This window comes from Prionailurus viverrinus, chromosome A2 (assembly GCF_022837055.1).
Source record: "Prionailurus viverrinus isolate Anna chromosome A2, UM_Priviv_1.0, whole genome shotgun sequence".
In the NCBI taxonomy this organism is placed as follows: Eukaryota; Metazoa; Chordata; class Mammalia; order Carnivora; family Felidae; genus Prionailurus; species Prionailurus viverrinus.
The window spans coordinates 10,355,182-10,377,942 of record NC_062562.1 but is presented as its reverse complement, the minus strand read 5'-3'; the positions used below and the strand labels follow the sequence as shown (position 1 = coordinate 10,377,942).

Below are 22,761 nucleotides of genomic sequence, written 5' to 3'. Positions count from 1 at the left end.
AAATTAGTTAGCATACAGTGCAACAATGATTTCAGGAGTAGATTCCTTAGTGCCCCTTCCCCATTTAGCCCATCCCCCCCCAACCCCTCCAGTAACCCTCAGTTTGTTCTCCATACTTATGAGAGACTCAATTTTTTAATTGTAAACGACACATAACACCCCCTGCAGCCATTTTCCCAGCTTTACTGAGATATAATTGACACGTAACTTTGTGTAAGTGTAACGTGTACAACGTGCTGATTTGATACATGTATACATTGCAGAAATGATCATCGGCATAGCCCTTGTAACCACTGCAAAGTCACAGTTCAGTGGTATTGCGTTCATTCACCATGCGGTGCAACCACCACCGCTATCTACCTCCAGAACATTCCCATCTCCCCAAAAAGAAAATCGTGTACACCTTAGCTGTCACTTTCCATCGCCCCTCCGCCCAGCCGCAGGCAACCATAATCTGTTTTCCGTCTTTCTGGATTTACCTATTCTGAAGATCTCATCCCAACATGAATGCACACTTAATTGGGAGGGGGGAAGAAAACTCATTCCCTCCTGTCTTTCTTCTTCTTTCCCCCACTGTAATTCTGCTCGGGGTTTGCATATCAGGCCACTCCGGTGGTGACAAGGGTGGGTTTCGGAGAAGGAGGACCTGACCTTCCTCTCCCTTTTCCTTGGCTCCCCCCGGGGCCCTGGGAATGATGGGGAAGCTGCTAGCTGATAATGAGACCCCCTCTTCCTTAATGACTCTGGGGGCTGCGGGGATGCCGCAGGCCAGCTCTGCCCTAATTAATTAATAGGGAGCGCTTCCCACAGAGGAATTAGCCTCGATTCCTCCACCTCAGGCTCTTCTTGGCTCATCCCCTGCACACGCCCCACCCGACAGCCGGGCAGTCATCTGGGACAGCCTGGGGATGCTCCACCGGCTGGCCTGCCCTCCTCACCCTATAGAACCAGGCTGGAGCCGGTGGTCAGAGTGGACCTGGGGTGAGCTCACCCTCTGACCCCGCCACGTCTTACCAATGTGGGCTGTGACTTAACCTCATTGAGCCCCTTTTACATCTATAAAGGGGAGCCAGTAGCCTTTCCCTTGTTGAGAAAGTAAGAGTCATCTCAGGGCCGGGGTGAGGACTGTGAGAGACACTTGTTGGGGGTGTGAAATCTACAGGAGTGCCCAAACACTCTGTGGTTAAGAGAAGTGGTGTTGGGATGTTATTATTGGAAGATCATTGGAATATTAGCTTTGCGAGGTGACGGATATGTTTATGGCCTTAACGGTGGTGATGGCTTCAGGGCTGTATACTTATTCCCAAGCTCATCGAGTTGTATACATTAAACACATTCAGCGTTTTACGTGTCAAGTGTATCTCAGTAAAATCGTTTTAAAAAAAGAAACGAAGAGGGCAATGAGGTAGATAGTGACTCTGTGTTTACCTAAATTTCAACGCAGCAAAATATATCAGGTTTCTTTGTTTTCTTTGTGTGTTATTCTTTGGGCAGTAGTTATGTTATCTTTATCCATTCAGAGGTAGCAAAGATATTCTCCTATAAAAAGGATAAATAATATTCCAATGTCCACAATTCACCCCCATCTCTCCCCCCACCAAAATTAGTGCAAAAATCCATAGTGAGCAAATGTAAAAAAAGACAGCATCTGTAAGAGTGTTGAGCCAAGCCATATGGGGGCCTGAGAAGGAGTAAAAATCAGGAATTCTGATCCTGTCTCTATTTGGAAAGTTGCTGTTTCGTTCATGGTGCATTTTGCATTCACTTGGGTTTTTAAAAATGTTGTGTTGAAACGTTATTTATCTTAAATACTGGGGTTTTGGTACCACTATTCTCTCTATTGAGGTGGAACAGCATAAACTTTGTACAACATAGGGGGCGCCTGGGTGGTTCAGTCGTTTAAGTATCTGACTTCGGCTCAGGTCATGATCTCACCGTCCATGAGTTCGAGCCCTGCGTCGGGCTCTGTGCTGACAGCTCAGAGCCTGGAGCCTGCTTCGGATTCTGTGTCTCCCTCTCTCTCTGCCCCTCCCCTGCTCATGCTCTGTTTCTCTCTGTCTCAAAAATAAATAAAAACATTAAACAAATTATTATTTTTTTTAAACTTTTTTTTTTCAACGTTTATTTATTTTGGGGACAGACAGAGACAGAGCATGAACAGGGGAGGGGCAGAGAGAGAGGGAGACACAGAATCGGAAACAGGCTCCAGGCTCCGAGCCATCAGCCCAGAGCCCGACGCGGGGCTCGAACTCACGGACCGCGAGATCGTGACCTGGCTGAAGTCGGATGCTTAACCGACTGTGCCACCCAGGCGGCCCGAAAAACATTAAACACATTAAACAAAAATTCATGCAACATACAATTCAGCATTTCAAAGAGTACAATTCAGTGGCCCTTTGCACATTCACAATGTCGTGCGGCCATTATCTTTATCCTATCCAGTTCCAGGACATTTTCATCCCCCCAAAGGACATCAGCGCCCATCAGCGGCCACTCCCCACTCCCCCCAGCCCTGTGTTGGCCTAGCCTGTGCTCTCACGGTTCGGTTCGAAAGCAATGGTGAGTAAAACAGCCGCTAGCACCTTCGCGGGAATCAAGCTGGCGACCCCACGCTGTGCAGAGACCTCATATTCTTCACCACCACACTCACGGCTCAAAAACCAAAAGCCAGTTTTCCTGTAGTGTGTCCTCGATGAAGCAATAAAAATTGTGTGTTTCATTCGGCCTCAACTCTAGAGTTCAGTTTTTTCTTGATTTTAATGGAGTGTTTTTTTTTTTTTTTAAAGACTTTTGTCTTAAAGAACCGTTTTAGATTCACAGCCACGTAGAGCAGAAGGTACAGCGGTTTCTCAGATGCCCCTGCCCCGCTCCCCCCCAGGCGCAGCCTTGGCCACCATCAACGTCCCGACCAGAGCGGATCACTCGCTACGACTGATGGGCCTGCACAGACACAGCGTCCTCACCCAGAGTCCACAGTTCGCATTAAGGATCACCCTTGGTGTTGCGCATTCTGTGGGTTTGGACAAATGTAGAATGACACGTACCCATCCTTACAGTCTCAGACGGAGTGATTTCGCTCCTCGGTGCTCCCCTTACTCTTCCCTTCCCTTCCCCAACCCCTGCCAAACACGGGTCCTTTTCCTGGCTCTCTGGTTTTGCCTTTTCCCAGCACATCATATAGTTGGCATCACACAACGTGTAGCCTTTTCAGATGGGCTTCTCTCAGTAATACGCTTTTAAGTTTCCTCTGTGCCTTTTCATGCCTCGAGAGCTCATTTCTTTATTTTTTATTTATTATTATCATTATCTTTAAAAATATTTTTATTTCTTTTTGAGACAGAGAGAGAGAGAGCACAAAGTGGGGGAGGGACACAGAGAGAGAGAGAGAGGGAGACACAGAATCTGAAGCAGGTTCCAGGCTCTGAGCTGTCAGCACAGGGCTTGAACTCACGAACCGTGAGATCTTGACCGGAGCCGCTGGTTACAACATTTTTTACGACCAATCATCAACCAATCAATACTTCACTCTGTTTTATGTGTGTTTCTGTTTAAAGACACCTTATGGGGGCACCTGGGTGGCTCAGCCGGTTAAGCTTCTGAACTCTCGGTTTTGGCTCAGGTCGTGATCTCAAGGTTTGTGAGTTGGAGCCCCGTGTTGGCCTCTGTGCTGACAGCGTGGAGCCTGCTTGGGATTCTCTCTGTCTCCCTCTCTACCGCACTGTCTCATGCTCTCTCTCTCTCTCTCAAAAATAAATAAACTTAAAAAAAAAAGACACCTTATGCAATATAAATTGTTGATTCATTAACATTGAATTCACAACCAACAGCCCTGCAACTCCTGTCTGAGTAAAACTCATCGAGCACATGTATTTTCTCAGTGAGGCACAACACAGACTTCTCTTGCTAACCAACCTTGGACGGCGCCCAGCCTCATGCCAGAGGCCATTTTAAACAGTCAAATCAACAAAAAGCACCCAAAGTGAAAAACATGGCACTAACTAGACCATGAGAGGGATGTCTTTTACAGCGGAACGTCTCAAACGAGTAGGCAGAGCATAGCCTTGTTCAGCATCAGCGGGGAACACGCACCCCAGCCAGCCCAACCTTTGCATCGCTCTGACTACGTTTGCCAAGGGCCGCAAAAGTGCCACACGTATTGATTTCGGGGTTACACATAAGTTTGGGCGAGTGAGCTCATCAATATGGAATCCTCACATAATAAGGATCAACTGTATGAGAATCCCACTTTCTTTTTTTTTAGTTTTTAATGTTTATTTATTTTTGAGAGGGGGAGAGAGAGAGAGAGAGAGAGAGAGAGAGAGAGAGACAGAGAATCTGAAGCAGGCTCCAGGCTCTGAGCTGTCAACACAGAGCCTGAAACGGGGCTTGAACTCACGGACCGGGAGATCATGACCTGAGCCGAAGTCGGACGCTTAACCCACTGAGCCACCCAGGTGCCCCAAAGCTTTCTCCGGCTTGACTTCGAATTCAATAAAGATCGATACGTATCATCTACATGGATGAAAGCTTGCAGAGTCTCCCATGATCTTTTTCATCAACAGACACAATTTCTTAGAGTAGTTTTACATCTACAGAAAAACTGAAGAGATGTTACAGGGAGTTGCCATACTCCCCCCAATAACTTCCCCTCTCTTCCATTAGTACAATACGTTTGTTTCAATTAAGCAGTCAATACTGACACATCATTACTAAAGTCCACACTCGGTTGAGATCGCCTCAGTTTTTCCCCTAATGTCCTTTTTCTGTTCTGGGACCCCCTGTGGGATCTCCCATTATATTAGGCTACTCTTTGCTGTGATAGTTTCTCAGACTTCCCTTGTGTTTGATGGCTGGCCAGTTTAGACGAGTACTAGCCCAGAATATCCTAGGAACCTCTCTATGGGAATTTGATTTCTTAAAATCACGATTATTCTGGGGTTTTGGGTTTTGGAGGGGCCACTCTAATTGTTAGAAAGCGTAGGGGCACCTGGGTGGCTCAGTCGGTTAAGTGTCTGACCTCGGCTCAGGTCATGAACTCCTGGTTGGTGGGTTCGAGCCCCGCGTCGGGCTTTGTGCTGTCAGCTCAGAGCCCGGAGCCTGCTTCCAATTCTGTGTCTCCCTCTCTCTCTGCTCCTCCCTTGTTTGCGCTCTGTCTCTGTCTCTCTCTCAAAAATAAATATTTTAAAGAAGTGTAAAGGGGTTCTGAGACCCAATCATTTCATTTTACTTACTTATTATTTTGTGTAAAACAGCAAGGAGGGGTCTGTCTTCTTCCCTGCTCAATCTCCAGCTTCTAGCGCAGCTTAGCTCACAGGGGACACGCACTAAATATTTGTGGAGTGAATGACTCCAAGAGCCAGGAGCTCTAGGCTCAGGCTCAGAGAGGGACGCACAACCAGGGTGCACAGCCGGTGTGGGAAAAGAGGGAGTGGGGAGGTTTAGGGGGGGAGGGGGTGACAGGTGTTTGTGTGGTCCAGGAGAACCCGACATCTAGGGCAGGGTCTGGACCTTAGCCACACGTTGAGATCACTCGGGGAGCATTAACATACGCTGATGCCTGAGTCTCACGCCCGAGGACACTGATGTGATTGGTCTAGGGTGCCACTTGGGGATTCTAAGGTACAGTTAAGTTTGAGAGCTACGTCCCTGTGGGGACAGTGTCAAGGAGGGCAGTCCAGGCAGTAGGTTGAGGTGGCTGCTCCCTGCCTGGGTGACTTCGGGCGAGTTTCCCAACCTCTCTGAGCGCCTGTCCTCTCTTCCAATGGGGGCAGTGATATCTACCTCATCGTGCGGAGACTATGAGCAAAAGAGACCGCCCACACTAGCACGTCCGGATCAACAATTGTTCGATAACAACAACAACCACATACTGATTTTTATCACAGGTGCGGGGCTGCGCCCTCGGCTCTGGAAAATGGCAGTTAGCTGTCAGGACAGACGGGAGGTGCTGGAAGCGACCAGTGCCGGGTCTTTTGAGAAGAAACGCAGGACCGGCCTCGCCGGGTACGGATTCTAGGGACGGCAAAGGATAATATTAATTACAAGAGCACAGGAATTAGTGATCTCCCATTCGCGCGAGGCCTCACGCTGCACGAAGCCTGTCCACACCCGCGCGCTTGGATTTTTCTCAGTTTTTAATTTTCTGCGGGGTCGGCGGAGTCATCTCCGCTGTTTAAATAAGGCTAGGCTCAGAGAGGGAGAGGGGTCAGCCCAAGGGCGCACAGCGGCCCAGAGGCCAAGGCCGGGCTGTGCACCCGAAGGGAGACGCGCGGGGCGGCGGAGCCCACGTGGCGGCTGCGGGCACCGGGCCCAGCGGTGGCGGGCGGGTCCCCGCGCCCTCCAGGGACGTTCAGGCCTCAGGAGGGCCGCGGAGGCGCGGGAGGCGGGGGCTCGGAGGCGCGGGGCGGGGGCGGGACGCGCGAGAGGCCACCCACCCCGCCCACCCCAGGATCCCCCCCCCCCCGCCTCCCTCCCTCTCTCCCCTCCTCCCTCCCCACCCGCGCCCTGCCCCTTCCTCCGGCGCGCGGTGGCAGAGCCTGGGCTCGGCGCGGGGGAGGCGGGGGGCATCCCGGAGGGGATCCCGCCCCCTCCCCCGGCCGCCCCGCGCCCCCGCACCCACGTGAGCGCAGGGCCAGCCCGGCTCCCACCCGCCGCACAGCGCGTCCCGGCTCCCTGCCGGTGCCTCCGCCGTCCGGTCCCCGCGCCAAGCGCTGCGCCATCCCTGGCGGGTCCCCGCTGCTCGGGCCGGGCGCTTCGCCGGGCTCCGGCACCTGCATCCGGGAGCAGCGCGCAGGCCGAGGCGCGGGCAGGCCGCCCCCGCCGCTCCGGGCGCGGGTGAGTGGGGGGCCCCGCGGCCGCGCTGGGGCAGGGGCTCCGAGGTAGGGGCGGGCGGGGTCCGAGGCGGGCTCGGCCCCGCACCGGGTCGGGCGGGTGGGGCGCCCCGCGTCCCCCTTGCCACCTCTCGGCCGCCTTTGTCTCGGCTGCTCCCTGCCCCTTAGCGTGGTCGCCGCCGCTCCTCTGGTCGCCTTGGTGAGTTTCCTACCACCTCAGTCACCCGAGGGCTCGGTGCCCATCGCCCCTCCTCCCCCCCACCCGTGGCCTCAACTCGCGGGCCGGTGTCCATCTCTCTGCCTGATGCTTCCTCCATTTCCAGGGCTCGGTTCCCTTTCTTCTCGGGCGTGTATGCCTCCAACTCCGGGCAGACTTGGGTTGTGGCTGAGACTTCGGCCACCGCTGCGCTGCGCGGGTGCTGGGTGTGAAGGGTGCGTGGGGGCGGTGGTGGTGGTGCGTGCGTGGGAGCCTGAATTTGTGAGTGGGTTTGCCTGCCCAAAGAGGCGCGTGGGCTGGGTGTTGAAATGTGGGGAGGGATTTGAATGTCTGAAGTTTTGTGTCTGGAGCCCCAAGTTGTGTGTGTGTGTGTGTGTGTGTGTGTGTGCGTGCGCGCGCGCGCGCGCGCGCGCGCGTAGGAACTGTATGGCCGTCACTGTATGGAGTTTTATTTACGAAGGGGAACTGTGCGGGGTCTTGAAGGCGTGTGTCAGGTCGTATGTCTGACGCTGTGCATGGATGTGTGTGCATGTGTTTGTGTGTGCAGGGATTGTGTGACGGACGCGGCATGAGTGGAGTTGCGTTTTGAAGGCTTGGTGTGGGCTTGTGTGCCTGAACAGTTGTGTGTGTGCGTGTGTGACCGCGTGTCTGTGCGGTTGTATATGTGTCAGTTGCACACAAAGGCGTGTGAGGCTGTGTGTTTGGATGCGTGTGTGATATGTGATGTATGTGACTTTTCTCTTTCCTTCCCCCGCTCGCTGCTCTGGCTAGCAGAGTGTTGAGATAAAATGGAGAGGAAGCATACGGTCGCCAACCAAGCTTGCTTCAGCTTTAGGATGTGGGAGGCCCTTCCTTTCTTTCTTTTGGATCCAAGGGAGGGGGGGCCAGTACATGCGGTCACCTCTGAGAGTCTGGAGGTTGGGGGAGGCGGGTGGGACACCCATGCTGGAACCCTTGTGGAGACTGGGGACACTAGAAAGGCCCCTTCCCCAGTGGCAAACCTAAGAAACAGGGTCAAGAGAATACCTAGGACCAGGAGACACTGGACAGGCTGTCTGTCCCCTGGCTGTTGGGTTTCTGCTTTTTTATTGACCCCGGTTAACGTCCGTTTCACGCTCACCAGGTGCTGTTGTAAGCCTCATGCGAATAGAGCCCTCTAAGCCACACAGAAAGTGACCAGTTCCAGCAAGGTGGAGGGAGGTTTGAGACAAAGCGCTCAGGTATGCGGTTCTGTTAGGTCAGGGGCTGGTGGATTTTGTCAGTAAAGGGCCCGAGAGATTGCGCTGCGGCCCATACGATCTCTGTCCCAACACCCCAGCTCGGCCATTGTAGCATGAAAGTCGGCCGTAGACAATATGTCAGGAATGAGCATGGCCAGGTGCCAAGAAAGCTGTTTACAGATACAAGCAGTGGGCCGGATGTGGCCCTCAGCTGATGGTTTGTCCATCCCTGCTTTGTGCTGTGCTGCTTCTTGTAGGGAGGAGGAAGGAAAGAGACAAAACGAGCCCTGGAGCTTTGTGGCTGGTTTGGATCTCAGCAGAGCACTCCCTTGGGACCCATGGGCAGTTTCACAGTACTGCTTGGTGACTGGGAACGTGAGAGAGAGAGAGAGAGAGAGAGGAATTAAGAGTTTCCCGTGTAATCTGTGGTCCCATGTCTGGGATTTTTTTCACAGCAAGGTGAGAAGCAGCACTGGGGTTTCAAAGCGGTGGACCAATTTGGAGCAGGACCCCAACTGGGATCTGGCATTGAGAATGCGGGCCTGGACCTGGCGGAAGCGTGGCTTGGAAAGTTGAGGCAGCTGTCTCATCTTTTGGATATGGGGGGGTGGGGGTGGGTCAGGGGAGGGCAAGGAAGACAGTAACCCCGGAAAAGAAGCCGCACAGCTAGCGGCAGCAAACAACCCCACCCCAACCCCCCCTCCCTCCAGGGGTCTACCTACTAGAGGAACTGACATCTGTGAGACTCCCAGCCCATCCTGGGTGGATTTTGGCACTGAGACTGGGGGCCAGCCAAGGGGAGGGGTTGGAGGCCACGATCCCTCAGAGAGTGGCAGGTGTAACACCAGGCAAACCAAACGTGCACAGAGTTCAGCACAGGAACAGTATGGATTGTCTTCCTTTGGTTCGCTCCTTTTTAAAGAGCGAGAGCGAGTGTGTATGAGCCAGGGAGGGGCGGAGAGAGAGGGAGAAAGAGAATCCCAGGCAGGCTCCGCAATATATGCACAGAGCGCTGCCACGGGGCTTGATCCCATGAACCATGAGATCATGACCCTGAGCTGAAATGAAGAGTCGGACTCTTAATCAACTGAGCCTCCCAGGTGCCCCTTGGAGAGTTTTTTCTAAGAGCCAGATCAGTCTGTTGTATTTGTCAGGAAACAGCACACTCCAAAAGCAGAATTGGAAAGAGTTTAACTTAAGGAGTATTTACAAAGATCGGAGCAAAGTGAAGGGAAACCAGTAAGGGTGGTGTAGTAGCAGTCAGGGACCAGCAAGAGTGGGGGAGGGGAGGGATCAGGAGGGAGGCAGGGAGGTAGCAGGACTGGAGCCTTGGCTGTAACAAAGGATTGTGTTTCTTTTTTGGTTGAAACATACTTGATGTATAACATTGCCTAAGGGTAAGGTGTGTGCCATGTTGTTTTGGTACATTTGTGTCTTGTAATACCATTGGCATTAGCAAGAGCACCTCTATCACATCAAGGGAGCCAAGAACACCCAATGGGGAAAAGGATAGTCTCTTCAACAGGTGCTGGGAAAACTGGATAAACACATACAGAACAATGAAATTGGTCCCCTATTTTATACTCCTCAGAAAAAGTAACTTGAAATGGGCCCAAGACTTAAACATAAGACCTGATACCTAGAAGACGAGGTAGGGAAGAATCCCTGTGACATTGGTCTTGGCAATGATTGTTTTGGCTAGAACACCAAAAGCATAAATGGAAGCCAAAATAAACAAGAGGGACCACATCAAACTAAAAACCTTCTTCGCAGCAAAAGAAACAACAGAATGGAAAGACAGCGTGCAGAATGGGAGACACTTTTTGTAAACCATGTATCAGATAAGAGGTTAACATCCTAAATCTGTAAAGAGCTCATGCAACTCAACAATAACAACAGCAACAAAAACCACCTGACTAAAACATGGACAGAGGAACTAAATACGCATTTTTTTTTTTCAGAGAAGATGTCCGAATGGCCTACAGGTATGAAGGATTGTCTGATGGGACCTGTGGCTTGAGGCAGGGGAACACAGCCACTGCCAAATAGGGGCGTGTCAGGGGTGGGGTAGGGAGAATAAATGCTCCTCCCACCACCATTCTCCTGCCCACTGGCCAGACCAAAAGGGGAGCCAGCAGCCAAGGGAGCCTCAGCAATGCCATCCACCCCTGGTGGTCAGCCTTTTGCCCTGGAGTGAATATAAAGGGACAGCAGAATTCCCAGGATGCCTGGGATATGGGCACCTGCCACTTTTTTTTTTTCCCCTGTGAGATCATTGTAGGCCAGGCTGCCTGTTGCTCCTAAATAGTAGGTCCAGTGCCCAGGGCTCATGATACTTTTAGGACCCACAGAGATGTTTTCACTTTTTTTAAAATCAGAAGAAAGAACTACGCTTCTATTTATTTATTTTATTTTTTATTAAATTTTTTTTTAATGTTTATTTATTTTTGAGAGAGACAGAGACAGAGTGTGAGTGAGGGAGGGGCAGAGAGAGAGGAAGACACAGAATCCAGAACAGGTTCCAGGCTCCGAGCTGCCGGCACAGAGCCCGACGCAGGGCTCGAACTCAAACCGGGAGATCATGACCTGAGCCTAAGTTGGACGCTCAACCGACTGAGCCACCCAGACACCCCTACTTATTTTTTTTAAATAAAAATATGTTTTATTTATTTTTGAGACAGAGAGGGAGAGAGAGAAAGAGAGTGTGAGCGGGGGAGGGGCAGAGAGAGAGGGAGACACAGAATCCGAAGCAGGTTCCAGGCTCTGAGCTGTCAGCACAGAGCCTGACTTGGGGCTCGAACCCACAGACTGTGAGATCATGACCTAAGCTGAAGTCGGACACCTAACCGACTGAGCCACCCAGGCTCTCCAAGAACTGCACTTAGTAAAAGAAAATATTAAAAAAAATTTTTTTAACATGTATTTATTGTTGAGAGACAGAAAGAGACACCGTTAGCAGGGGAGGGTCAGAGAGGGAGGGAGACACAGAATCTGAAGCAGGCTCCAGGCTCTGAGCTGTCAGCACAGAGCTGGACGTGGGGCTTGAACTCACAAACTGTGAGATCGTGACCTGAGCCGAAGTCGGACGCTTAACCGACTGAACCACCCAGGCGCCCCTAAAAGAAAATATTTTAAAGTATAATGTTCGGTGAAATTCACAGAACAGAAACCCAACCGTTTTAAAGAGGCATCAGGGGCATCTCGGACATTCTCAGTGTTGTGCAACCACTATATTCACCTTTATAACAATTCAGTTGTAAAATACAACTTAATACTTTACTTTTTTTTAATGGAGGAAGAAGTCCACAAAAGCAAAAGTTCCTCTGGCCCACAAGAGTCATGTTTCCAAGCTGCCTTAAACTTGTATTTAGTAGGTAAGAGGATTGACAGGTTTTTATTTTTGTATGCACTTCATTTAATGTGTGTTAAAATATAATTTGCATTTCAAGTAATGATCTAAAGCTTCCGTTTGAGATACATTTATTTCAGTAAGCAAATAAGGTTATAGGGAAGTGGTCAGATACAGAGAAGACGCAAAAGTCTCGTTTTGGGAATAGTGCCTGGCACCCCGGAGAGAACTCTGAACATCACATTCCCCTTCAAAGATGAGTCCTGAAGAGCCCCTGGGGACAAGGTCACCATTTCCTCCCTAAGGAACCGCACCTCCAGCTCCTTTCTTCACCTGAACACTCATGCAGACCAGTTGCATTTGTCGGGCACTGACTTTTGCCAGGCTCCTGATGATTTTGTCATTGTGGATGGTCCACTTGTCCGCACCTCCAGGCCAGACACGAAACCACATTAATTTGGGGGGCTAACCCCAGGGGCCTTGTCTAGGGCTCTGCATGCACGTGGCGCTCAGCAAAGGCTCTTTAGTTTGGTTTGTGAGCTGGGGCAGCCCCCACCTCCTCCTGATGGTGTGAAATGAGGGTTCTGGAGCCAGGGAGTGGCAGAAACCTCCATTACCTTGTGATCTCCCACCCCGCCTCTCCCCAGCCACGTCCGGAGCGATTCAGGAGATCTGGACCTCTTTCTCCCCGGGGTGTAACCCTGGAGCCCCAGGCGGTGTTCTCAGGTGTCTCAGGATGGGCGAGTCCCAGCAGGTGGACGTCCGCCCTCCGCTGGTGCCTGGATCCTCTCTGAGCCCCTCGCTGGTTTCTTCCACCCTTTCCCCTCTCCCTACAGCCGCCCTCTGTCCTGCCCCTCACTGGAAGGCCCCTGTGGCCCCGGCAGATAGACGATGAGCAGCCACGGGAACAGCCTGTTCCTGCGGGAGAGTGGCCAGCGGCTGGGCCGGGTGGGCTGGCTGCAGCGGCTGCAAGAAAGTCTGCAGCAGAGGGCACTGCGCACGCGCCTGCGCCTGCAGACCATGACCCGTGAGCACGTGCTGCGCTTCCTGCGCCGGAACGCCTTCATCCTGTTGACCGTCAGCGCGGTGGTCATCGGTGAGCCGGCTTGGGGGGGGCGGGGTCCCCGGGGAAATCTCCTGCCCGCACACATCTTCACTCCACCTACCAGTTGTCACCCACGCGAGCGCATCCCGCCGCCCACTGCGTTCCCTCCGCCCCCATAAGGACGCATTCACACAGACGGGGCTGAGTGACCCAAACCACTCCACAGAGCCCCTCTTTCGGTCCTAGGGGTCAGCCTGGCCTTTGCCCTGCGCCCGTACCAGCTTACCTACCGGCAGATCAAGTACTTCTCTTTCCCCGGAGAGCTTCTCATGAGGATGCTGCAGATGCTCGTGCTGCCGCTCATTGTCTCCAGCCTGGTCACAGGTGAGAGAGCCCAGGCCAGTGGTGGCTTCTAAGACCCATCCGACAGTCCCAGCTCGAACCTGGAGCCAAAGCTATCCCAGGCATGAGATCACCTCCCTACCTCAGGACCTGCAACGCGAAGCCGGCACCTAGCCCCGAGTTCTTGGGCCAGAGCCCGGATCTTCGTCAGACTCAGGTTCCAGACCCAGTGTGACCTATGCCACTTAGTAGCTTTACCGGACTTCTCCATGGAGGTAGAATACCAGCCCGCCAGGGGCTTAGTATCATTCAGGGGGGCAGCCAGGGAAGAGAGTACGGCACGGATGGCCAAGGGGTGGGATGCGGGTAAAGGTGTTTGAGATGGAGGGGACAGGATGGTGGGTGGGGGATGGGGTAGCAATATGGATGGGCTAGGCAGAGGTCGGCGAATTCTTTTGGAAAGGGCCAGAGAGTGAACATTTTCAGCATGGGGGGGGGGGGGTTGCGTATGATCTCTGTCATAACTACCCAGTTCTCTTAAGGTACTATGGGAGCAGCCGCGGACTCCTATATAATCAAGTGGGCATGGTTGTGTTCCAATAAAACTTTATTTGCAAAAACAAACCTAAGTGGTTGATTGCCAACCTCCAGACTTGATTGGCATGAAGGTTGGCATGAAGAATGGTTCATGGACTGGGTTTCCCAGAAGCAGAGCTAAGATGGGGATCTTTGCACAAGCGATTGGTCAAGGGATGGCATTCAAGAGAGACCTACGAGCAAGTGAAGGAAGCAAGATGAGGCAGGGAAAGACTCTCAGCAGAGATGTGGGTTCAGAAGAAGGTTGGCCTCCCAGCCCTATCCCACGGGTAGCTGTGGAACAGGAGTAATGCTACAGGATTGTTCTTCTCACCCCTGCCCCCGCCTGAGTCAAAGGGGCTGGCCCTTTGAATCCCAGTTCCAGGCAGCCTTTGGCTTGAGACCTTCCATGGGGTGTTTCTGGGCAAGGCAGCTTTTGTTCTGCTGAGGGCAGCTCTCAAGAGGGGGGGGCAGCACGAACTGTTAGCAGCCAACAGACGCAGCAGCTGAAGGACAGGTGCATTAGTCTGGTAAAGGGCATTTGGATGGGGCACCAAAAGATGTATCTCTCAGAAGTAGTTTACAGTGAGGTGAGTTGGAGGGAGGTACGATCTTGGGGTCAATAGCAGAATGAAGAGTGGGATGACAATGAAGTCGTGGTACAACATAGGGATGAATGGAGGCCGGGGTGGGGGTTGAAAAGGGAGGGTTGGTGATGTGGTGTTTGGGATAAAGGACGGGGTGGAAGGTGTACACGGAAAACGGAATGGGGGTTGAAGAAAGATGAGTGGGTTGAAGGATGGTGGGGTGGGTGCTGGCATGGGACCCAGAAGAAGGAGATGCCTGGTGGGATGCTTGTTGAGTTGGTGGTATGAGGAGAGTAGAGCTGATGGATGGGCGAGTGCGTGGTGGGGTGTGGACGGGGCTGCTCAGGGCGGCACCCCCTGTCCTCTAGGTATGGCGTCCCTGGATAACAAGGCAACAGGCCGGATGGGGATGCGGGCAGCTGTATACTACATGGTGACCACGGTCATTGCTGTCTTCATTGGCATCCTCATGGTCACCATCATCCACCCTGGGAAGGGCTCCAAGGAGGGGCTGCACCGCGAGGGCCGCATTGAGACCATCCCCACAGCTGATGCCTTCATGGACCTGGTCAGGTGACGTCCTTTCTAATTTTGATGGGCACTCTAAGCCTAGATGCAACAAAGTGTGCTCAAGGAGAGACTAGGGAACAGGCTGATTCAGCCTGGAAATGCAACACCCAAGTTGAACCTAGTCTCTTGGTACCTGCTTTCTGCCCTGGAGCATTGCACAAATGCTCTGAGAGTCGGTGACTTCTAGGGTATGACCTTTTGGCCCTTAGGCTCCGGAGGCTAGAGCTGCATGTTGAGACAGGCTCAGAACAGGTGGTGGCTGGTGTTCCCAAGCTCCCTCGGGGGATGAATGATTCTCTTAGAGAGGCAAGATTTTGACAGCCAGAATCAAGGCTCACCATGGTTCTTCCCTGGTCCCTGACTTGGGGGAAACGCACACGTTGTCTGGGTTTTTTGAGGCATCACTGGTACGTGTGTGTGAGTTGAAATCCCCAAGGTGGCTTGGTAGGGGATTTCTCCTCCCCACTGAAGGGCTTGGAGAGACCTGGATTTGAGGTCCATCTGTACCTCTCAGGGGCTGTGTGGCTTTGGGCACCTTCCATAAAGTCTCTGTGGTTTTGGTTTCTTTGTGCATAAAATGGGGACATCAATAGTGCTAGAAGGGACACTTCTAGAGGTTGTAGGGTTTAGATCATACAGGTCACTTAGCTCAGTACCTGGCCTAGAGTAAGCATTCACATGTTGACTGCCATTATTATTGTTGGTGCTGCTGCTAACTACCTCCCTTCCTCTGATGTTTTTCTGCAGAAATATGTTTCCACCCAACCTTGTGGAGGCCTGCTTCAAACAGGTCAGGAGGAAGTACACAGTTTGCTCAAGGAGGTTTGGAGGGTGGGAGTGGTGGTAGGGGGCTTGCTGCTGAGTGAATGGTCCCCGAGTGAGGGATGGGAAGAAGGGCCTGACAGAGCAATGGGCAGGGGCTTTTGGAAGAGTCTGGGAGAGAGAATGTACCTCCCATTGGTGGGATGACCAGCTCTTAGGCCGTGAGCTTCCTGGGGATGGTTCTGGAGGAGGAACCAATGTGTCTCACCATAGATGGTTGAGGAGAGAGGCCTTCTAATCTGTTGGAGCAGGGAGCTTTGAAAAATGCGGAATCTACGCATTGGTCATTCACTCCTCCATTCATGTGTTGCTTCACTCGTTCTTCTACGCGTTGGTCAAGTACTTCGTTTACTCACTCAGATCCACTGAATAAGATTCTCCAGGGTGTGGCAACCAGGAATTGGTGTTCCCGGTAAATTTCTCCAGGAGGTTCTGATGCATCGATTTTGGCCCCGATCTCTCCATATTTCAGTTCAAGACGCAGTACAGCACAAGGTTGGTAACTAGGACCATAGTGAGGACAGAGAATGGATCTGAGCCGGGTACCGCCATGCCTCCCCCATCCTCGATGGACAACGGAACCAGCCTCCTGGAAAATGTCACATGGGCCTTGGGCACCCTACAGGAGGTGCTGAGCTTCGAGGAGACTGTGCCTGTGCCTGGCTCAGCCAATGGCATCAATGCCCTGGGCCTCGTGGTCTTCTCTGTGGCCTTTGGGCTGGTCATCGGTGGCATGAAACACAAGGGCCGAGTCCTGCGGGATTTCTTCGACAGCCTCAATGAGGCTATTATGAGGATGGTGGGCATCATTATCTGGTGAGTGCTGGGCTGTGACAGTGTGGGCAGGTGATGGCCCTCGGGAAGGGTGGAGCTGGGGCTGGGAAGTCCGGTGGTGGGGCAGATGCTCAAGGGGCCATTGGGGCCTTTTGACCCAGATCATTTATATACGTATTGGTGAATCGACTCATTCATGTGTTCACTTATAAATTCACTCATGGACTCATCTTCACATTAATGAAACCATTGATTGATTTGTTCATTTATTGACTCACTGCACCATCGATTCATTCGAGCTCATTCTTTGGCCTGCTCATTCATCTCTGCATTTGCTATCCTCCCATTGACTGGCTCACATATTCCCTGCATTCATTCACCTCTTCGCTTAACACCCTCATTCATTCACTCACCCCTTCGTTTGTGTCTCATTTGCTCCTTTTCTAACTCATTTAGCCCCTTGCTAATTATTCCTTAATCGATACATGCACGCATTCATTCATTCTTTACATGTGTCTGTTCCTTCACCAATTCCTTCACTCATTCAGCAGACATTTTCCCAGGCTAACTCGGTCTTGAACTCTGGAATACGGAGATCCGTTGAATTCAATCATGAAGTCTTGGAGGAGACAGCCACATACTAGATAAATGTGATTCAAGGCGGAAGGTACTAGAGTAAAGGGACATTTAAAAGGCGTTGAGAACGTGGAGAAGTGAGCAGCCAGTGGACAGATAGGTAGTGGACTCTGCTTGGGAAGCCGAGGAGAGAGTCATAGAAAAGGTCACTTCTCAGTTGGGTCTTGAAAGGTAAGTGGGAATCCAATAGGACAGGGAGGGGGAAGAGGCCCTTCAAGTGGAGACGAGAGAACACGCAAAGCCTGCAAGGACCTGAATTGTCTGGAGAATGGCAGGGAGTTCAGGGAGGTGGGAGCACAAGGTGAGTTGGGAGTGGCCATGAAAGATGTTAACAAGACCAGGGCGCCTGGGTGGCTCAGCCGGTTGAGTGTCCAACTCCTGGTTTCAACTCAGGTTGTGATCTCACAGTTCATGGGTTCAAGTCCCTCGTCGGGCTCTGTGCTGACGGCGTGGAGCCTGCTTGGCATTTTTTTCTCCCTCTTTCTGCCCCTCCCCCATTCTCTCGGTCTCTCTCAAAAATAAATAAATTAAAAAAAAAAAAAAAAGGTGTGGACGAGACTGTCTGGTCCCAAACTGGAGAAGATTTTGTACATCATCCCCAATAACTAGAAAGCTGTGTAGGGGGCTAGAGGCCAAGGTGAAAGCTTGGAAAAGCAGTGGATGGTGAGCTTGTCAAGGATAAATAAGACCAACGAGGCTGAGTTTTGGAAACCATAAATCTAAAGTGGTGTCGTTGGCAGGTTTGGGTCAAATATCCCGATGTACCGGGTGGCTGAGGGTAGAAGGAAAGAAGCCCTGTGCAGTTGACCTGAAGGTGAGGAACTTTGTTGGGGGATCAGGAGGAAGGACGAAGATGGGGAGGTTGGGAAGGGCGTTCATGAGCAGACACAGAGGTACGTCTAGGCTGGGAGACAACTCTGCACCTTCACATCGGCTGTCACCCTGAGCCCAGCTGGGGGGGGGGACAGGTGAGCCCCCGATGAACTCACTTCTGTCCCCTCTCTTTCACTCGCTGCTCTAGCCGCACCGGTCTGCTCTCCACTCCTTTACTTCTTCCAGCTCATGCTAATCTCAGGGTCTTTGCACTGTGCCTGCAATGCTTCCCGCGCGGGTGGATGTGTCCCTCCTCACCACTCGGGCCTCTGCGTGAATGTCAGCATCTCTAGAGAAGCCCCTCCTTGATCACGCATGTTTCCACAGCCCCACTCAGGGGCTCTGTTTCGCGGCGGTCGCCCTCCTAAGTTTTAAATTAGGCGTTTCTATGTGTACCGCCCGTTTCCCCATCAGGATGTGGGTGCCACAGGGGTAGCGACCTTGTGACCAGAGCAGAGCGGGTGCTCAGGAGAGAGGTTGAATAAGTAGATGATTTGACAGGACACGTGGTTTGAGATGCCCATGGGAAATTCAGGTGCAATAGCTCAGGGTTGGTGAGTGAGTGGGAGTATGCACTTACAGAAAAGGCAGTAGGGGCCTAGAGGTTACCCACTTAGCGCAAAAAGAGTTGGAGGCGGTGAATAAGGGGCGTTCAAAGGCCAGCGGTAGGGACCGTCTGGGCCACGTCTAGGGAGAGAGTCCCAAGGGCGGTGATTCTTTGGGGAGGGACTTGAATGGGAATGGAGGTAAGAGAGACCTCATAAGATTGTATCGTGTGGAGTTGTAGGAGCCTTTCCCCACTGTAGTGGGCATGAGTTCTGGGTGAGTGGGAAGAGGAAGTGGACTGTGCCTGTGGGGCCCTTCCCTGTTTGTGAGTGTGTGGGGGAGGTTGGGATGGAGTAGGGTGCTGGACCATGGGCACTGCCTGGCCCCAGGGGCTTATATGGGCAAAGCCTTGGGAATGCCAGCTCCGAGCCTTAGGGGAAGTCATGAGGGAGCTCTGACAGGCCTCTGGCTTGGCCTAGGTACGCACCCGTGGGCATCCTGTTCCTGATTGCTGGGAAGATCCTCGAGATGGAAGACATGGCCGTCCTGGGGGGTCAGCTGGGCATGTACACCCTGACCGTCATCGTGGGCTTGTTCCTCCATGCTGGTGGTGTCCTGCCCCTCATCTACTTCCTCATCACCCACCGGAACCCCTTCCCCTTCATTGGGGGCGTGCTGCAGGCCCTCATCACTGCCATGGGCACGTCTTCCAGGTACGGCCTAATCCCCCACCCCTGGTGCTTTTCCGAGGTTCGCTGTTGTCCACCTGCTCTCCTACGAGTCCTGCCCTCCTTCACCCCCTACTGAGCCTCGTCTGTGCTGTGCGGTAATGTCAGCGGCTCTGGAAGGTCTCCAGGTCGACCAACACCTCAGTGCTGATCTCTGTCCCCACACTGGCTCTCCTGACCTCTTTTCCTCCTTGTCTATTTCTGTTGTGTGTGGAGGAGAACTAGCTGCCAGTCTTGAGGTTAAGCCCAAGCTTCCCACGGGCTCCATGTTCTCGGTCATTTTTCTGGCTCAGAGAGTTTCATTTACCCTCGGGGTGGTGGCTGGGAGCTCTCTTGGCCTCCTTGTCCTTTTCTTGTGGTTTTAGGGGGTTAGTAAAGAACTTCCCTTTTCCCCATCATCTAAATTCAAAATAGTTTGAGAAGTGTCACAAGGGCCAACCAGCTGGAAGAATGGTACCATTTTTATTGCTCGCAATGCTGCCTGGAGATTTGGTCTGTGGCCAATAGGATGGGTGCCATCACAGCCCAGAATTAAACTCAACCTGGTCGTCACAGGGCTGGATCCCCAAAGGCCTTCTCTGTGGGTCCAGGCTTCTCACTGCATGGCATCAGACTGACCAGGCAGAGCTCGTGTTTTGTGGACAGACGGACTCCCAAATGAGACGGCCGCTCCTTCAGCTAAACTCCCCCATCAGTTAGGCCCCCCTTCCTCCCCTGAGGGGCGGTGGGAGAGAGGCAAGAAGGGTTAGTGTAGCTGTGGTGCCCCATGAACTACAGGAGTGGGGGACTAGGGGTCCCTGTAATACTTCTCTCTCAACCTTGAGGGTGTGGGTGGGAGGCCAGCAGACCGTTAATCCCCTCCTTTCTGGAAGTGGAAAGTGCACTAGTGACACAAACACGTGCCTAGTAATCAGCCTTAAGCTATTGGCTTTAAGCGGGTCCAGAGACCTTCACCCTAGGGGACTGCCATTGCTGTGTGCTTCTGGCAACATGAGGAATCCCTCTTCCCTGTGCAGTTATCAGTCTCTGAAATGTTATACGCCTGCCAGTCTCTCCTCGCTCTGGCTCCCATCTGGGCTCTTAGTGTTCTCAGCAGACTCTCTCTTTCGACTCGTGGCGGCCCCGGCCCCCACCCTGCCACCCCCCCGTTCTCAGTCTCCTGGGCTCTCTCCCCTAGCTCTGCAACGCTGCCCATCACCTTCCGCTGCCTGGAGGAGGGCCTAGGTGTGGACCGACGCATCACCAGGTTTGTGCTGCCTGTGGGGGCCACCGTCAACATGGACGGGACCGCCCTGTACGAGGCCCTGGCCGCCATCTTCATCGCCCAAGTCAACAACTATGAGCTCAACCTGGGCCAGATCACAACTATCAGGTGAGGTGGTCTTGGGTGGGCTGTGTGAGCAGGTGAGACCTCAGAAGTCATTAGCTTGGCTGGGGGGTGGGCGCTCAGCTTGAGGTCAGGGGAGGCTTTGAATGTTGGAGCGGGGGGATGTGGGATGAGCCCAGTCACCCAGGCCAACTGAGCTTGTCAGGAGCTGGTGTGATGTTTTAGTCCCCATTTCCTTGCCCATGCTGTTGTGGGACATCCCTTTGCCCAGGATTTTCCAAAGTATGGCCTGGTGCAACCTAATGACACGAGGCTCTTACGTTGGATTCCTGGGCCTCGTCACCCAGAGGTTCCAACGCGGTCATTATAAATACAACAGCAAACATTATCACCTCCTTTCGGTCTTTGCTTCGGGGCCACACTTTCGGGGAAGTGTTCCCTGAATGTTCGGTTTAAAATCGCATGGTCTGGACCCTCGTAGACTGACCCGTTCCTCCATAGCGCCATCTGCCTTAGTATATATGTTAAGTACTCATCTCGCTCATTGCCTGCCTCCCCCCCCCCCCCCCCCCCCCCGCCTAGAATGTGAGCTCTGTTTGGGCAGGGGTTTTCTTCCATGGGAATTTCTACTAGGCCTCTAGCTTGTAGCATATGCTCCGTAAGTATGAGTTGAAAGAAAACATTTATTGAAGGCTGCTTTTCGTTTTCAGGAACTTAATTTAAGATGTCCCGGGGAACCGCCTCTCCCCTTCCATGGTGTCCTTTCTCACTGTCCGCCTCATCTTCCCCTTCCCTCCTCCTGCCCCCCCTGTGTTCTCTTTCCATGTGCAGTATCACGGCGACAGCAGCCAGCGTTGGGGCTGCTGGCATCCCCCAGGCGGGTCTGGTCACCATGGTCATTGTGCTCACATCGGTGGGCCTGCCCACTGAAGACATCACGCTGATCATAGCGGTGGACTGGTTCCTGTGAGTCCCTTCAGACCCTGGTGCTCTCGCTCCTCAACCCTCACTCCCCACCCGCGTTCCCCGTGAGACCCCCAACCCGTGGGCCCTCAGTCCAGCAAGGACACAGAGTTCTAGAACTTGAGAGCAGAAGGGAAGCCGTGGAGCACACTCTGGGCCGTGGCCCGCGGTTCCCAGAGGTAACCTTGGGGAAGTAGGACAGGGAGGAGAGGAGCAATGGGGGCTTTAGCTCTCAGCCTGAAAAGCCCCTGCTTTATGCAGAAGTCACAAGAAGGCGATCTGTGGGACAGAGCTGGCTTGCCAGTGTTTTTTGTGTGTTTGTTTTTAATTCTCAACTTTGAAACACGGGAGGTTTACATTAAAAAAACCCCCAAAAAACTCTGGACTTTCCTCCCCATTTGGGAGCTCTCTGCCGGACCCAAGTCCCATTTAGACAGCCTCCAGTCTTGCCGGGGAAGCTTTGGCATCTTTCCCTGGTTACACATAGTTCACTTTGGTGAGCTGATTTACTCATGGTGGTTCCCGTCCTCCTCCTGTATGCCGTTCAGCCCACAGCCTCTCGTTTTCTCCATCAGATGTTTATGTCCTTACAAAGAGAGAATTGCATTGCTGAGATCAAATGTGAGCACGTCAGCATTGAGCCAACCTGTGTTTGGTAGGAGGGGAAACTGAGGACACTGAAGGGGAGGGACCTGCCTGAGGTTATGTGGTTGTGGAGGGGACGTGAGCCCCAACTCCCAGCACAAGGGACCCCCCCCCCCCGACCCTGCTACACCCACTCTTCCATGAACTCTTGAAACTTCGAGTAACCGTGGCTTCTCTCTCCCCTCCCCTCCCCTCCCCAGTGACCGGCTTCGCACAATGACCAATGTTCTGGGGGACTCTATTGGAGCAGCTGTCATTGAGCATTTGTCTCAGCGGGAGCTGGAGCTGCAAGAAGCCGAGCTCACCCTCCCCAGCCTGGGGAAGCCCTACAAGTCGCTCATGGCACAAGAGAAGGGGGCGTCCAGGGGCCGGGGAGGCAACGAGAGTGCCATGTGAGGGGACCCCAGCCCTGCTGCCCATAGAGGAGGGAACGGGGCTGGGGAGGGGGGGTCCTAGGGAAGACCCACTTGCCCGAATGACTGTGCGCTGAACACACGTGTTCTGTCCAGCTTGTTTGGTGGAAACTAAGATAAAGGAGCAGGAACCAAAGGGTGTCCAAGGCCTCCATTTCTCTCTGGGCGCATGCAGAGAACTCGTGGAGGGCAGTGAGCTTCGGGTCCGACAAGCGGAGGGGTAAGCTCATGCCCTTTATTTTCTCAAGGAGTGGTGGAATTGAAGGAAGTAAGGGATAACCGCCATTTATCATAATAA

The 22,761-nt window shown here is 52.9% G+C and overlaps 1 protein-coding gene across 8 annotated transcripts; it reads left to right on the top strand.

Annotated features, from left to right (window-relative positions):
* Positions 1-6,690: 6,690 nt before the first annotated feature.
* SLC1A6 (solute carrier family 1 member 6) lies at positions 6,691-22,550 on the top strand. 8 transcript variants are annotated; one of them, XM_047825806.1, is made up of 13 exons: positions 6,691-6,834; positions 8,171-8,267; positions 8,723-8,726; positions 12,453-12,712; positions 12,908-13,045; positions 14,535-14,739; positions 15,484-15,526; positions 16,031-16,374; positions 18,867-19,100; positions 20,293-20,487; positions 21,274-21,408; positions 21,981-22,060; positions 22,251-22,398. In XM_047825806.1, the coding sequence occupies exons 4-13, from the start codon at positions 12,508-12,510 to the stop codon at positions 22,268-22,270; spliced, it is 1,599 nt and encodes a 532-aa protein (XP_047681762.1). In that variant the 5' UTR covers positions 6,691-6,834; positions 8,171-8,267; positions 8,723-8,726; positions 12,453-12,507; the 3' UTR covers positions 22,271-22,398. The 8 variants fall into 8 exon arrangements, with proteins under 8 accessions (XP_047681762.1, XP_047681772.1, XP_047681729.1 ...); XM_047825816.1 differs by having other exon boundaries at positions 21,981-22,026; positions 22,251-22,381; XM_047825773.1 differs by lacking the exon at positions 21,981-22,060 and having other exon boundaries at positions 22,251-22,550.
* Positions 22,551-22,761: the final 211 nt, after the last annotated feature.

Excerpts from the sequence above, each read along its gene's own strand:
- SLC1A6 (XM_047825781.1), top strand. The coding sequence starts at position 12,508 with ATGAGCAGCCACGGGAACAGCCTGTTCCTGCGGGAGAGTGGCCAGCGG. Across the intron at positions 13,046-14,534 it reads TGTCTCCAGCCTGGTCACAG|GTATGGCGTCCCTGGATAAC; the intron begins GTGAGAGAGCCC and ends CCTGTCCTCTAG. Across the intron at positions 14,740-15,483 it reads GCCTTCATGGACCTGGTCAG|AAATATGTTTCCACCCAACC; the intron begins GTGACGTCCTTT and ends GTTTTTCTGCAG.